General features: G+C 42.4%; 1 protein-coding gene across 1 annotated transcript in view; it reads right to left on the minus strand.

Annotated features, from left to right (window-relative positions):
• The window catches only part of SLC44A1 (solute carrier family 44 member 1), a 134,474-nt gene that overhangs the window by 57,670 nt on the left and 59,524 nt on the right, over window positions 1-17,280 (minus strand). Inside the window, exon 6 of the mRNA XM_073542684.1 lies at window positions 7,088-7,257. Within this exon, the coding sequence (XP_073398785.1) occupies window positions 7,088-7,257 (170 nt within the window). The remainder of the gene's footprint in view (window positions 1-7,087; window positions 7,258-17,280) is intronic.

The following is a 17,280-nucleotide window of genomic DNA, read 5'->3' on the forward strand; positions in this document are numbered from 1 at the left end:
GACTGGCCCCCCGCTGGATACTGCTGATCGTGCTCGAATGTCCCAGGCCATTTTCTGATCGTTGGCGTCCCGCTGGCCGGCATGCATCGCTGTGTTCGGCGCCGACTAGCGATGTCGCAGAACACATGGACGCAGGCGGAAGTCGTCAGAATCGCTGCGGTGTGACAGGTAACAGCGACCCCCGGCGGATAGCTGGACGGCTGCTGCGTCACTGGAGAGATCTGTCCATTTGACAGCTCACTAGCAACAATTTAGTGATGCACCAGCGATCCTGACCGGGTCGTATTCTTGTTGGGATTGCTGGTGCATCGCTAAATGTAACAGGACCCTTATTTAGACGGGTGTGTGCCTTTACAAATCAGGTCCTATCAGTTTAATTAAACACAGCTGAACTCCAATGAAGAAGTACAACTATCTCAACTAGGATCACAAGGAAATGGACTGCATGTGACTTAAATATGAGTGTCTGAGCCAAGGGTCTGAATACTTATGACCATGTGATATTTCAGTTTTTCTTTTTTAATACATTTGCAAAAATTTCTACAATTTTTTTTTTCAGTGAAGATGGGGTGCAGAGTGTACATTAATGAGAAAAAAAAATGAACTTTTTTGAATTTACCAAAGGCTGCAATGAAACAAAGAGTGAACATTTTAAAGGGGTTTGAATACTTTCCGTACGCACAGTACACTCATTGAGCTGGCAAGCAGGGAAAATGTGCACCTAGTTGTTGTTTCTTATAGCGATACCAGTACCTGTCTTTTTGTCTTTCTTCATCAAACAAGGCCTTTAAAGGACATGCAGGATTTTATGCTAATGGTCTTATGATGAGCCAAGAATGTATGATTAGCAGCGATCCCAACCTAGACCCCTCAATAAGAAAAACAAGGGGACTGTTGTACTCACGGGATTTATTTATATGGATTACATAGTAGTACCAGGCACAGTCCCAATCAATCAAATTGGCACTGGTGTGTTTGGCTATCAATTATGAATGGATGACCTCAGGAGACCATGGGTCATTCTAGGACATCAGTACAGAATCTCCAGTTTTCATAGTCAATTCAGATCACTTGTGATGAACAACACTAAGGCCTGTTTCACATTTCAGTTATTTGACGTTAGTCAAAATCCGCCAGGTTGTGAAAAAACGGATACATTTCCGTTGTGGCACAAGCGGATGGCACCAGATCCATTTTTTTTTTACGGATCCGCTTTAGCAGTTAGTGACTGAAATTTAAAAGAACATGAGTCTGGGGAAGGGGAGAGAGAGAGAGAATTTTCCGCCGCCAGAACGGAATTTGGGGTTAAATTTCTGGCAAGGAAATTCTTCCGGGCATGCTCAGCGTAAAAAAAGCGGATCCGTTGCCGGATTCCATCAATCAACGGATCCGCCGCCCATAGACGACCATTATAACGAATGGCTGATAGCAGCGGATCTGTTGCTATCTGCTGTTTTGACGCTGACAAAAAACGTTTCAGTATCAGTCCACTCAAGACAGCGGACGCCAAAATTATGGTGGATCCGTCAAAAAACGGATCCAACAGATGACCATCCGTCAAAATCCGCCGCTAATGCAAGTCAATGGGAAAAAAAAACGGATCTGTCAAAAAAAAAAAAAAAAGGCGGATCCGTTTTTTTTTGCAAAATGATGGATTTTGACTGATAGCAACAAACGGAAATGTGAAACAGGCCTAAGGCTTTCACGGAGACAACCAAACAAGTTCCCATGTTGTTAGGCAATCGTGCACACAGTTACAAAAAGAACATTCAGATGCTAAACTGCTACACATAGTAGTGATTGGGGCAGAGATAAAGGATCTTAACAATGGGCTGTTTTTAATAAATTTGATAAATGTACTTTTTTCATTCTTTGCAACAGCTCCAAAATACAGAGCAATTATAATACAATAACATTTAGCAGATACTAAGATCACCCAGGCACACTCCATGCAGCAATGTGAGCAAACATAGCAGGTATACTGCAGGATTAATTTTTCGAATTCAGTATTCTAATGAAAAGTTAGGGTTCTTCAATTTGCTCTGTAGAAAGTAACTTTCAATCTATTGAATGTGGCTTTTTTTTTTTTTTTTTTTTAAATAGCACTTACTGTATATCCAAAGTCCTGATATAATTGTTACCAGGGCTGTGGAGTCGGAGTCATGGAGTCTGTCCATTTTGGTAGAGTCGGTATAAAATGGAGAGACTCAAGACTCCTAAAAATATATATTGGTACAGTAGTACAGTGCAGGATGTACTGTAAATGTTTTCATTAAACTTTGGGATAGTTTTGAAATGTCCTATAAATGTCTGTTCTGTTCCTGATCTAAGGATCTCGGATTTTAGTTGAGATGAATCTGTGCTGCACTTTATGTACATGCTCAGTAGAAATCAAGTGCTGTGAAGTCAGAGAAATTGAGGAGTAGGGGAGGTTTGACTTACCGACTCTACAACCCTGATTGCTACAGAGCAGTAGCTTGAACTCCCCATGGGTCTATGAAACCTACCATCTGGTAATTCTTGTTTATTTACGGTATATGTGGCAGAGGGCCTCTACGGGTCTTCTCAGGCACCAGTGCCAAGGGAGTAACCATTACCTGAACATCCACTACAGATATGCCACTACATTAGACATTATGCATTAACCACGAACAGGTCCATTCCTATAAAAGCATGATAATCATGCAGTCTAAGGCTGGGGCCACACTGCGTTATGGCAGTCCGTTTAACGCTGCCATTGACCCCCATCATGTGGCGCATCGCGACGCATGCCGTAAAGCGGCACGCTTTCGTGATGTGCTGTCATTCACTGACGGAGCCTCGGATGCGGGCTGCAGCGTCTGAGACTCCATCAGCGCTAGCGGTATAGCATAACGCATATCGCGTTATGCTATAGCGCTAACGCAACCAGTCAACGCTATGCGTTGAACGGGCTGTGTTAACGCAATGTGAACCTGGCCTAAGCAGGCTGCGGTTAGGGTCCCGTCACACTAAACGATGCACCAGCGATCCCGACAATGATAAGACCTTGTCAGGATCACTGGTGCCTCGCTACATGATCGCTAGTGAGCTGTCAAACATGCAGATTTCACCAGCGATCGGGACCAGCGAGGACGCTGGTATCCAAGGTAAATATCGGGTAACTAAGCGAGCACGTCACTTAGTTACCCGCTGTGTACCTTGGATACCTGCGTGCTCGCGCTGAGAGCTGGTATCCAAGGTAAATATTGGGTAACTAAGCGCGCGTCACTTAGTTACCCACTGTGTACCTTGGATACCAGCTTCAAGCGCGAGCACGCTGGTATCCAAGGTACACAGCGGGTAACTAAGCGACGCACATGCTTAGTTACCCGATACTTACCTTGGATACCTGCTCCCAGCGTCTGCTTACAGCGCTGGGAGCTCGCTGATTGTTGCTCTCATGCTGCCACACGCAGAGATGGGTGCTGGCCAGCGGGAGACCAACGATAAAAAATGGCCCAGGACGATCCTGCACGATCAGCGATACCTGGCGGTGGGGGCCGGTCGCTGATGCGTGTCACACACAGCGAGATCGCTGTTGCATCACAAAATCAGCGATCTCACTGTGTGTGACGGGGCCTTTAGACTGCAAAAAAGTCTTTTGTTCTGAGCAGCACACTGTCACCGTGTAAACAAGACCTGAGCTGCAGAGAACAATGGCAGCCTGTGCACCCTTAACAATCCATTACCATTCATTCAGTGTGCATTTGAAGAGTGGTTGGTCTGTCTAAACAGACAACTAAACAACTCAGTAAAGACTAAAGGTCCCGTTACATTTAGAGATGCATCAGCGATCCCTAAAACGATACGACCCGGTCAGGATCGCTGGTGCATCGCTAAATGGTCGTTAGTCAGCTGCCAAACAGGCAGATCTCGCAGCGACGTAGCGATGCAGCAGCAGTCATTACTTACCTTTCAGAAGCGGTGATGATGACGTCCTCCCGCCCGCGTCCACACGTCGCTCGTCGGCACCAGCAGGAAGTGGCCGACGAGAAATGGACGTGGACAATGTCGCGCAATCAGCGATAGCCAGCGGGGGAGCCGGTCGGAGGTAAGTATCACACATAGCGATATCGCTAGCAATATCGCTGCTGTGTCACAAAATCGGTGACGCTTTAGCGATATTGCTAGCGATATCGCTATGTGTAAAGCCCCCTTAAGGTTCACAGAAGCTTGGGAGAACTAGTGGGAGGAGCAAGATCTCACTCACTGCATGAGCGGCCATGGAGGTTTGTGGGATCACACCCAAAATGCCAGGATTCTATAACCCGGAAGTTCAGGCAAAGCTTTGCTTGAACGTTTCAGGGAGACATTAAGGAAATTTCTGCAAGGTTTAGTCACTGGATTGTATTTAGAAAAGTCATGACTAATTTGTTGAATAAAAAGGGAAGCCCCAGATTAGTGATAGGTTCATTTTTAAAAGGGGTTGTCCACTACTAGGACAACTCCTTCTCATACCCCACACTTGGCCCGATAAAATAAAAAAGCCTATAGTCAGTTCCCGTGTCCCATGCTGTCGTCATTCCCACTTGCTCTCCCCAGGGATCTTGTGTGGTCGTTATGCAGAGTTGTCCAAGTAGTGGACAACTTCTTTAATTGATTCTGGAAAAGTGAAGCCAAAACATACTTTCCAGCTCAGCAGATATTTCCATCAGACAGGTTATGTGATATTTAAAATCGCACAGGTATTTATTTCTCTTTTAACACATGAAGAAATAGAAGGCATATTAAGACGATGCAATTCCTGTATAGAATTGACTAAGTCCTGCAGCAGGGATTTTATAACTACATTTCAGGAACACATTTACATTTTCTTTCGGCAAGATAGATGCATTCTCAGGTATGGAAAGGTAGTAAGCCAAAGCAAAAAAAAAACATCCTGCATAATATGTCTTATCTTAATCTTTGGAATCTGTCAGTAGGATCATCCTTCCTAAAGGTACTGTCACACTAAGCGATATCGCTAGCAATATCACTATAACTTGTGACGTTATAGCGATATTGCTAGCGATATCGCTGTGTCTGATACTTACCTATGACCCGCTCCCCCGCTGGTTATCGCTGATCACGCGAGAACCTCCAGGACTGTTTCTCGTCGTCAGCTTCCTGCGGAGAGACGAGCGTGGAGCTGGGCGGGAGGACGCAGGATCGCCTAGTGTGACAGGTAAGTAGCGACCCCCGTCCCCAGCGATGTAAGTCTTAAGGTACTGTCACACTTAGCGATGTACCAGCGATCCCGTCCAGCGATATGACGCGGTCAGGATCGCTGGTGCATCGCTAAGTGGTCGCTAGTGAGCTGCCACACAGGCAGATCTCACCAGCGACATCGCTGGGGACGGGGGTCGCTACTTACCTGTCACACTAGGTGATCCTGCGTCCTCCCGCCCGGCTCCACGCTCATCTCTCCACAGGAAGCGCCGCAGGAAGCAGCCTACGAGAAACAGTCCTGGACGTTCTCGCGCGATCAGCGTTAACCAGCGGGGGAGCGGGTCGTAAGTATCTGACACAGCGATGTCGCTAGCAATATCGCTATAACGTCACAAGTTATAGCAATATTGCTAGTGATATTGCTTAGTGTGACAGTACCTTTACTTGCATCACACTGGTATCTCTCCATTTTATTAAAAACGATCTCTGGAGGAGGATTCTCACACATATAGTCCAGAACAGCTAATTTATATAGAAGAAAGACATAGATTTCTCTGGAATAAGACATCAGATTGCAGATATCAAGTAATCATTTTATTCAGCTTCATGACCTGAATGCCCATATATACGGCTTAGGAAGGTTAGTCCTACTGACAGATTCTCTTTAAATGGAAACCTACCACACTGAACACATGTCGATCAGTGAGTAGCAGGTAATAGAGCAGAAGGAGCTGACCGTATCGATATATTATTTTCTCACAAAATTATAGGTTGAGAAATCTAATGCGCAGTTCTACTCACTGATTGACAGCTCTCACCATGTGAACATTTTTACAAAGCTGTCAATCATTAATAAGACTGCCAACTTGATACCTAAACCCAGATGTATTCCCACAAATCTATATATCAGTCTGTTCAGCTCCTCCTGGGGTCTAACAAAATGAACACAGAAGGGACTGCATGTACAACATGACAAATTCCCTTTAGTGATGAGGATGATCATTCAATACCAACAGCCAAAAAAATACTTGTTCTTCTAGTAATAAATGGCTCTAGAGTCTAGCACATACACACACACCATACAAGTTTAGGCATACAATCAGAATGCAGTACAAACACAGTCATTTAATTTAAGCATTTCAGAATTGCTTCTGAGTATTCAAATAACGAAGCCTAAAAATCAACCCAAATGTACAGGGGTTGTCCCACAAACAAAAGTTAATTTTAATCAAAAGCTCTTGGAATGATAATAAATTCCACAATTGGATGTGTTTAAATTAAATGTCCCTGTGTTGAGATAATCTTATAAATGCGCCTCTGCTGTGTACTGTGTAATGGCTGTGTCTAACCGTTCAGAGACATGGTCTGATCACACCACAGCTCCTGGGCAGCGGAGGAAGCAAAAGAGTACACAGGCAGGACAGCAGGGGATCACAGCTGATTCGTTGTTTGAAGTAAAACATTGTTTACAAACACGTCTGGAAATGTTGTATTCTCACAAAATGAATTAGCTGTGATCCCCGGCTGCAATGTCAGTATACTCTCTTTTGCTTCCTCCCCTGCCCAGGAGCTGTGGTATGATCAGACCATGTCCCTGTACGGTCAGACACAGCCATTACATAGTACACAGCAGAGGCACATGTATAAGATTATCTCAGCACAGGAACATTTTATTTAAACACTTCCAATTCTGGAGCTTATTATTATTCCAAGATGTATTGACTAAAATGTAAGTAAAGCATTTAATATTGGCAACCCACTATGATCATGTAATAATTTACAAGCATATGACCAATACATTTTTTTTTTTTTTTTAATAAAACCTTCTTTATTATAGCCCAGGAGGTTGATTTGTAGAAAAAAAAGATGCCTATAACAATACTAATACATTAAGTCTAATAATTAGTAAAACCATTACCTAGTGACAAAAAGCAAAGTCCAATTATAATTTCTTTGCTGGTCATTACTCCACTAATCAGCCTGTGTAGGACACTATTGTCACTGACAAAAGTGATCAGAGCTTCTGCAAACTTGGCATAGCAGGAAATGTTCACAGGAGCACAGCGATGGAAGAATGGAATAGGTGCACTGGTGACACAAGGAGAAAAAAAAACAAAATAGAAAAAAAAATTACTCCTACCGAAATATAAAATGAAAAAAAAAAAAATGTCACATCAACACAGAAATGGAAAGGTGAATGGAGCGTTATATATATATATTTTTTGTAAAGGGTTTCGGAAGAAACGTGGTGGGCGGAGGTTGACAATGAATGAATGTGATAGCAAGGACACTCTGTCAGAAAGAGGAGGAGCACAATAAAAAAAATTAATGTGGACCAATAAAAAAGTGGCATGACCCATAGAAATAAAATTATTGATGAGAAATGAGACTTGCTTGCCAGTATCTTACATGCATAAAAGTTCTCTCATCTTGCTATAGCATTTAAAGGGGGAGAGTAGGATTTTTAAAAGGTGTAGCTCAATAATGACACTTTAGTAATGTAAATGCCAAATATCTTACTGCTTGCTCTGGGGTTGTCGAGGAAGCAAGGACAGCCTAGCTCTGAACAGATATCCTGTATTGCGTTCTTCTAAGTTTAGATAGCATAAAAAGATTTATAGAGGCTTCATTCATTCAGCTCTTTTTATGCAAATACTGTATAATTTATCCAAAAATGGGATTAGCGGCGTGCAGGGAAACCCTCCCTGTCCAGCAGATTGCCAATACCCTTTTTATCAAATAACATTTTCATGTAAAAATTCACATAGACCGTTCAATAAGCCTTGTGAATGACACCAATAGTCTGATAAAACCATGGCATCCCCAGTGCAAGCAGTAATGTAAGCAATAGTTTCTTTACTGTGGCCAGAGATCAGGAGAGAAAAACAGAACAATGAGTATAATAGAGCCGTGACTACCAATTTACAATGTATTAAGCTACATTTTAATAAAATATGTAACAGTATTTACAATTATTTATAGAAAAGCACAAAATATTGAAAACATGTTTGAGGGTCTTCCTCAGTGTTAGAGACTTACCTTGTATGGAAAAGCAGTTTAAATGGTTATTACCAAAAACACAATGTGTTCTTATAATAATTACACATATTTATTCATTTTTGCCAATACACCACATTTTTAAGTCTGCCCCATTGTACATATATCACCTCCCCTTCCTAAAGATCACCCTCTAGTTGCCATTTGGAACCGTCCTTTAGTAGTTCCAGGTCATGGTTGATCATGTGCAGAGCAGAGACTCTGGGCTGTATACAGGAGGCTGAGAGGATATGCTGAAGGATGGGGCTCTATAGAGAGGACAGAGAAGAAAAATACTTCAGGAGGGGGCTTAAGGGAGCTATATACTTGCAGGATGGGATTCTGCATAGGGTGGCTGTGAAGACAGACATACTGCAGAATTAGGCTATACACAAGGTCGGAAATTAGTTGAGCTGTGTTTGTTGCTTGTTGCTGAGAGACTAGAGACGTGAAACGGTAAATACCACTCTATTGATGCATGTTGCAGAGGATTATCTTCTGTCATATGCATCAATAGAGCAGCATTTGCAGTTTCACAAAACTTATCAACAGCAACTTCAAACACAGCTATGTACTGCTGTGGTGGCAGAGTTGAGCTCTGCTATAATCAGCGAACGATTTAAAACCACACTGCAGATATATGGATGTAGATGGCAAAATAAATACAAAATAAGTCAGGTAGGGTTACTATGCAGAAGCAGACAGTGCACAGAAGAATGAGGTGAATTCTACGATTAGTTTGATGTGGGCTCAGAGAAGTAGTGCTTGTCAAAGGCATAAAGGGAAAGGTCTGCAGCACTGAGAAGAAGCAAGTGAAACGGATATATTTAGCTTTAGAGTAAGGACCCCGTCATGATTGCTCGTGAAGCTGCCTGTTTGGCAGCTCACCAGCGATCATGTAGCGACACACCAGCGATACTGACAAGTTCATATAGTTGTCGGGATCGCTGGTGAGTCGCTCGCATGTCGCTTAGTTACCTGCAGTGTACATTAAGATACCAGCGTGCTGGTGCAGGGAGCTGGTAACCAAGGTAAACATCGGGTTTCTAAGCGCCGCTTAGAAACCCAATGTTTACCTTGGTTACCAGCGTCCAGCTCGCTGATCGCTGGTCTCCCGCCTGCCACACGCAGCGATAATTCTTTGGTATTATTATCTTCATTTAATTTGTCTTAAATGAAAAAACACAAGAGAATGAAGCAAAAAGCAAAACATTGATCATTTCACACAAAACTCCAAAAATGGGCAAGACAAAAGTATTGGCACCCTCAGCCTAATACTTGGTTGCACAACCTTTAAACAAAATAACTGCGACCAACCACTTCCGGTAACCATCAATGAGTTTCTTACAATTCTCTGCTAGAATTTTAGACCATTCTTCTTTGACAAACTGCTCCAGGTCCCTGATATTTGAAGGGTGCCTTCTCCAAACTGCCATTTTTAGATCTCTCCACAGGTGTTCTATGGGATTCAGGTCTGGACTCATTGCTGGCCACCTTAGAAGTCTCCAGTGCTTTCTCTCAAACCATTTTCTAGTGCTTTTTGAAGTGTGTTTTGGGTCATTGTCCTGCTGGAAGACCCATGACCTCTGAGGGAGACCCAGCTTTCTCACACTGGGCCCTACATTATGCTGCAAAATTTGTTGGTAGTCTTCAGACTTCATAATGCCATGCACACGGTCAAGCAGTCCAGTGCCAGAGGCAGCAAAGCAACCCCAAAACATCAGGGAACCTCCGCCATGTTTGACTGTAGGGACCGTGTTCTTTTCTTTGAATGCCTTTTTTTTCTCCTGTAAACTCTATGTTGATGCCTTTGCCCAAAAAGCTCTACTTTTGTCTCATCTGACCAGACAACATTCTTCCAAAACGTTTTAGGCTTTTTCAGGTAAGTTTTGGCAAACTCCAGCCTGGCTTTTTTATGTCTCGGGGTAAGAAGTGGGGTCTTCCTGGGTCTCCTACCATACAGTCCCTTTTCATTCAGACGCCGACGGATAGTACGGGTTGACACTGTTGTACCCTCGGACTGCAGGGCAGCTTGAACTTGTTTGGATGTTAGTCGAGGTTCTTTATCCAACATCCGCACAATCTTGCGTTGAAATCGCTTGTCAATTTTTCTTTTCCGTCCACATCTAGGGAGGTTAGCCACAGTGCCATGGGCTTTAAACTTCTTGATGACACTGCGCACGGTAGACACAGGAACATTCAGGTCTTTGGAGATGGACTTGTAGCCTTGAGATTGCTCATGCTTCCTAACAATTTGGTTTCTCAAGTCCTCAGACAGTTCTTTGGTATTCTTTCTTTTCTCCATGCTCAATGTGGTACACACAAGGACACAGGACAGATGTTGAGTCAACTTTAATCGATGTCACCTGGCTGCAAGTGTGATTTAGTTATTGCCAACACCTGTTAGGTGCCACAGGTAAGTTACAGGTGCTGTTAATTACACAAATTAGAGAAGCATCACATGATTTTTCGAACAGTGCCAATACTTTTGTCCACCCTCTTTTTTATGTTTGGTGTGGAATTATATCCAATTTGGCTTTAGGACAATTCTTTTTGTGTTTTTTTCATTTAAGACAAATTAAATGAAGATAATAATACCAAAGAATTTTTGTTTGCAATCATTTTCAGGAAGAAACTGAGTATTATCTGACATAATTGCAGGGGTGTCAATACTTTTGGCCACAACTGTAGTGTACTAACTTATTATGTATAACACCATCCTTAATTATATAGTTTGCTCTTTTATTATGTATAACACCATCCCTTACTTCGTACCATCCTCTCTAGTTATATATGGTGCCGTCCCTTATTATATAGCTTCCTCTGTTATAGCTTCCTCTGCTGTTTCTTGCACAGGGGCCCCCAGCTGTCAGTGTCCGCCCCTGCACAAGGGTAAAAAAAAAAATCTTTATGTTGGACTTAGTTTGTATATGAATGATAAGTATGCAACTGATGTGCTTTGTTAAAAATAATTGTGGGAATATCCATTTAAGAATAATAAGCAAGACATGGATTCTATGCACACATAAATAACAAAGAATTCAGTGTATCTAGCATTGCATAGCTTACTACTAACAAATTATACAATTACCTGGAAAATTGGACAGGGATTTTTGTCAGGTTACATCAAATTGTCAGATGTCAAGAGTACAGAGTGACTGAAGGTTTGGCATCATGTATGTCAGACACACATCAGTATGGACATGTTCTCTTTTACCTCAATTGAAGTCTTCAAACAGAGGCTGGACTGACATCTGTCTGAGATAGTTTAGTGAATCCTGCCCTACATTGAGCAGTGGGTTGGACACGATGACCGTGGAGGTCCCTTCCAACTAACATTCTAGAATTCTATAACATACACACGGTCAAAATTGTTGGTACCCCTCGTTTAATGACAGAAAACCCACAATGGTCACAGAAATAACTTGAATTTCACAAAAGTAATAAATCAAAACTATATGAAAATGAACAAATGAAAGTCAGACATTGCTTTTCCACCATGCTTTCATAAAATTAAAAAAAAATAAGACTCATGAAATAGGCCTGGACAGAAATTATGGTACAAAATGGACAAGGTAAATCAAGGTGTGTCCACAAATTAGCATCACAGGTGTCTACAATCTTGGAATCAGTGAGTGGGCCTGTATAGAGGGCTACAGATACTAAAGGCCCTGTCACACTAAGCGATATCGCTAGCAATATCGCTATAACGTCACTGGTTTTGTGACGCAGCAGCGATATCGCTATGTGTGATACTTACCTCCGACCGGCTCCCCCGCTGATTATTGCTGATCGCGTGAGAACGGCCTTGGCCGTTTCTCGTCGTCAGCTTCCTGCTGGGCTTCCTGCTGTGGAGACGAGCGACGCGTGGATGCGGGCGGGAGGACGTCTTCATCACTGCGTCTGACAGGTAAGTAGCGATCCCCGTCCCCAGCGATGTCGCTGGTGAGATCTGCCTGTTTGGCAGCTCACTAGCGACCACTTAGCGATGCACCAGCGATCCTGACCGCGTCATATCGTTGTCGGGATCGCTGGTGCATCGCTAAGTGTGACAGTACCATAACTGTGCTGTTTGGTGACATATAACTGTGCTGTTTGGTGACATGGTTTGTAACACACTCAACATGGACCCGAGGAAGCAAAGGAAAGAGTTGTCTTAGGAGATTAGAAAGAAAATTATAGACAAACATGTTAAAATTAAAAGTTATAAGACTATCTCCAAGCAGCTTGATGTTCCTGTGAATACAGTTGCACTTATTATTCAGAAATTTAAGCTCCATTTGACTGTAGCCAACCTCCCTGGACGTGGCCACAGGAGGAAAATTGATGACAAATCAAAGAGAGAGATAATACGAAAGGTAACACAAGAGCCCAGAAAAACTTTTACACAGATTAACCCCTTCACTACCAAGGGTGGTTTGCAAATTAACTCCCGAGCCAATTTTTACAATTCTGACCACTGTCCTTTTATAAGGCCATAACTCTGGAACGCTTCCATGGATCCCGGTGATTCTGACAATGTTTTCTCGTGACATATTGTACTTCATGTTAATGGTAAAATTTCATTCATATAACTTGCGTTTATTTGTGAAAAAAACGGAAATTTGGCGAAAATGTTGAAAATTTTGCAATTTTCCAACTTTGAATTTTTATGCCCCTAAATCACAGAGATATGGCACACAAAAAACTTAATAAGTAACATTTCCCACATGTTTACTTTACATCAGCACAATTTTGGAACCAAAATTTTTTTTGTTAGGAAGTTATAAGGGTTAAAAGTTGACCAGCGGTTTCTCATTTTTGCAACACCATTTTATTTTTACGGACCACATCACATTTGAAGTCACTTTGAGGGGTCTATATGATAGAAAATACCCAAAAGTGACACCATTCTAAAAACTGCACCCCTTAAGGTGCTCAAAACCACATTCAAGGAGTTTATTAACCCTTCAGGTGCTTTGCAGGAATTTTTTGAATATTTAAAAAAAAAAAAAATGAACATTTAACTTTTTTTCACAAAAAAAATACTTCAGGTTCAATTTTTTTTTTATTTTACCAAGGGTAACAGGAGAAATTGGACTGCAAAAATTATTGTGCAATTTGTCCTGAGTACGCCGATACCTGATATGTGGGAGGGAACCACTGTTTCGGCACATGGCGGAGCTCCGAAGGGAAGGAGCGCCGTTTGACTTTTACAATGCAAAATTGGCTGGAATTCAGATCGGACGCCATGTCACGTTTGGAGAGCCCCTGATGTACCTAAACAGTGGAAACCCCCCACGTGACCCCATTTTGGAAACTAGACCCCCCAAGGAACTTATCTAGATATGTGGTGAGAACTTTGAACCCACAAGGGCTTCCTAGAAGTTTATAACGTACAGCGGTACAATTAAAAAATCATATTTTTTCCACAAAATGATCTTTTCACCCCCAATTTTTATTTTCCCAAGGGTAACAGGACCCTAAAAGTTATTGTGCAATTTGTCCTGAGTACGCTGATATTCCACATGTGGGGGTAAACCACTATTTGGGCGCATGGAAGAGCCCGGAAGATAAGCAGCGCCATTTGACTTTTTTGGCTGGAATTGAGATCGGACACCATGTCGCGTTTGCAAAGCCCCTGATGTACCAAAACAGTGGAATCCCCCCACAAATGACCTCATTTTGGAAACTAGACCCCCCAATCTAGATGTGTGGTGAGAACTTTGAACCCCCAAGTGCTTCACAGTAGTTTATAACGCCCGGGCGTGAAAATAAAAAAATCATTTTTTTCCACAAAAATGATATTTTTGCCCCCAATTTTTTATTTTCCTAAGGGCAACAGGAGAAAAAGGACCCCAAAAGTTGTTTTGCAAATTGTCCTGAGTAGGCTGATACCCCATATGAGGGAGTAAAACACTGTTTGGGTGCATTGCAGAGCTTGGAAGGGAAGGAGCACCATTTGACTTTTTCAACGCAGAATTGGCTGGAATTGAGATCAGACGCCATGTTGCGTTTGGAAAGCCCCTGATGTGCGCAAATAGTGGAAACCCCCAATTCTAACACCAACCCTAACCCCTATCCTTAACCCTAATGGGAAAATGGAAAAAAATACATTTTTTTAATTTTATTATTTTTCCCTAACTAAAGGGGTGATAATGGGGGGTTTGATTTACTATTTATGGCGGTTTTATATTTGGCAGCTGTCACACGCTAAGAGACGCTTTTTATTGTAAAAATAGTTTTTGCATCACCACATATTGAGAGCTATAATTTTTCCATATTTTGACCCACCGAGTCATGTGAGGTCTTATTTTTTGCGGGACGAGTTGACGTTTTTATTGGTACCATGTTCGGGCATGTGACATTTTTTGATCGCTTTTTATTTCGTTTTTTGGGATGCAGAATTTACAAAAACCAGCGTTTCATGAATTTCTTTTGGATGGTGCGTTTACGCCGTTCCGTGTGCGATAAAATTGATAAAGCGGTTTTCTTCTTCAGGTCAGTACGGTTACAGCAATACCTCATTTATGTCTTTTTTTATGTTTTGGCGCTTTTATGCAATGAAAACAATTTTAAATAAAAAATAATTATTTTTGCATCGCTTTATTCTGCGAGCTATAACTTTTTTATTTTTTCGCTGATGATGCTGTATGATGGCTCGTTTTTTGCGGGACAAGATGACGTTTTCAGCGGTACCATGGATATTTATATGCGTCTTTTTGATCGCGCGTCATTGCACTTTTTGTTCGGCGGTATGAAAAAAAAAAAAAAAACGAAGCAAAAAATGATTTAAGGGGTTCGCTTAAGGGGTTAACTAATGGGACAGTTTTATAGGGCGGGTTGTTACTGACGCGGCGATACCAAATATGTGTACTTTTGTTTTGTTTTGTTTTTTATTTCCAAAAAATGAATTTATTGGGGAATTTTTTTTTTCATTTATTTAGCGATTTTTTAAAAATTATTTTTACCCTTTTTTTTTTCTTTATTACAATGTCCCAGGGGGGACATAACTGTCATGTGACAGATCGCTGATCTGTCACATCACAGATCGCTGTGACAGATCAGCGATCTGTCACAGGCACTGCTGCAGGCTTCCTCATGCCTGCGCTCTGCGGGCAGTGAGGAAGCCAGCTTCCTGCAGGCCCCCAGAGGTCCCCGCCGCCATATTGGATCTGGGGACCTGCAGGAAAGGAGCCCCCCGCAGCAGCGCTGCACATTGCGCTGCCGTGGGGGGGCTCAGGGAAGCACGGAGGGAGCCCCCTCCCTGCCGATGCTTCCCCTTAACCCCTGGTACACCGCGATCGTGTTTGATCACGGTGTGCAAGGGGTTAACGTGTCGGGGACGGTCCGTGACCGCCCCTGACACATTGTGCCGGGTGTCAGCTGTGATAATCAGCTGACACCCGGCCGCGATCAGCGGCGCTCACCAAGTGGGCGCCGCTGATCGCACTAGACGTACTATTCCGTCCTTGGGACTTAGGTCCCAGGTCACATGGACGGAATAGTACGTCCATTGTAGAAAAGGGGTTAAAGGTGAACCTCAAGCTCTACGAATATCAGTGTCAGATAGCTCCATCCGTTGTTGTATGAGCCAAAGTGGACTTCAAGGGAGACAACCAAGGAGGACACCATTGTGGAAAAAAATCATAAAAAAGCCAGACTGGAATTTGCCAAACTACATGTTGACAAGCCACAAAGCTTTTGGGAGAATGTCCTATGGACAGATGAGACAAAAATGGAACTCTTTGGCAAGGCACATCAACTCTATGTTCACAGATGGAAAAATGAAGCAGGAGGTTCTGTTATATTCTGGAGCTGCTTTGCTGCATCTGGCATAGGAAGTCTAGAATCTGTGCATGGGTACAATGAAATCTCAAGACTATCTAGGGAGTCTAGAGAGAAATGTGCTGCCCAGTGTCAGAAAGCTTGGTCTCAGTCGCAGGTCATGGGCCTTGCAACAGGATAATGACCCAAAACACACAGCTAAAAACACCCAAGAATGGCTAAGAGGAAAACATTGGATTATTCTGAAGTGGCCTTCTATGAGACCTGACCTAAATCCTACTGAACATCTTTGGAAAGAGCTGAAACATGACATCTGGAAAAGGCAACCTTCAAACATGAGACAATTTGAGCAATTTGCTCTTGAGGAGTGGGCCAAAATACCTGTGTTGAGGTGCAGAAGTCTCATTGACAGTTACAGGAATCGTTTGATTGCAGTGAATGCCTCAAAAGCTTATGCAACAACAACAAAATACCAAGTTAAGGGTACCTTCATTTCTGTCCAGGCCTATTTCAGGAGTTTTTTTTTTTTTTTTTTAATTCTGTGGAAGCATGGTTGAAAAGCAATGCCATTAAACAAGGGGTGCCATCAATTTTGACCACGTGTGTATAAAATAAAAAAGAGCATTTTTTTTGCCAAAATTCTTGCGCAAAACTATTTGAAATTTCACAAATTATTTCAGCAATTAGTAGTTGCATGAACATTTTGAGTCTTTTTGCCTATTTATGCTAGTCCCAGCTAACTCCATCAAGTTTTTTTTTGTTTTGTTTTTTTAACGGCCAGAGATTTGTTGGAGGGCGAAAAGTGGTGTAAGGCATGACAGAAATGTACTCTAATGCTTGACTGGAATACTTTTCCAGCAGAGGCGCAAGACAACGTTTATCAAAACTAGGGTTCAAAACACCTATCTTGAAGAATCAGGGCCACATTGAGGGTAATTTTTTTATCATGCTAATCACAAATAAGCACCTTGCTTCCTCCAAAGCTACAATAACTCTGAAAATACAAGATTTCTTATTGGTATCCCATGAGTTGATCCTGCAATGGCAGCTAAATCCATAGGGCTGTATAGTAAAGAAATGAATATACTTACATGTATACCACTTACCAAATGCCTCTATTAACACAGTTGCCCTAATCTTAAGCTATCCCCTCCTGTCCTGGGTTAGGCAGGGTAACTTCTTGCCCTGTGCTGGACAAAGGAAACCATTTCCTGGGTGGGGATGTCATTGGTGGGAAGGGGATGACTGACTGGCTCATTGCAATAACTAACCCAGCCCCCTCTTTGACTATGTATTGGACGTAAAGAG

This window comes from Dendrobates tinctorius, unplaced genomic scaffold (genome assembly GCF_039654945.1).
Source record: "Dendrobates tinctorius isolate UK_male_01 unplaced genomic scaffold, ASM3965494v1 ptg000128l, whole genome shotgun sequence".
Classification (NCBI taxonomy): Eukaryota; Metazoa; Chordata; class Amphibia; order Anura; family Dendrobatidae; genus Dendrobates; species Dendrobates tinctorius.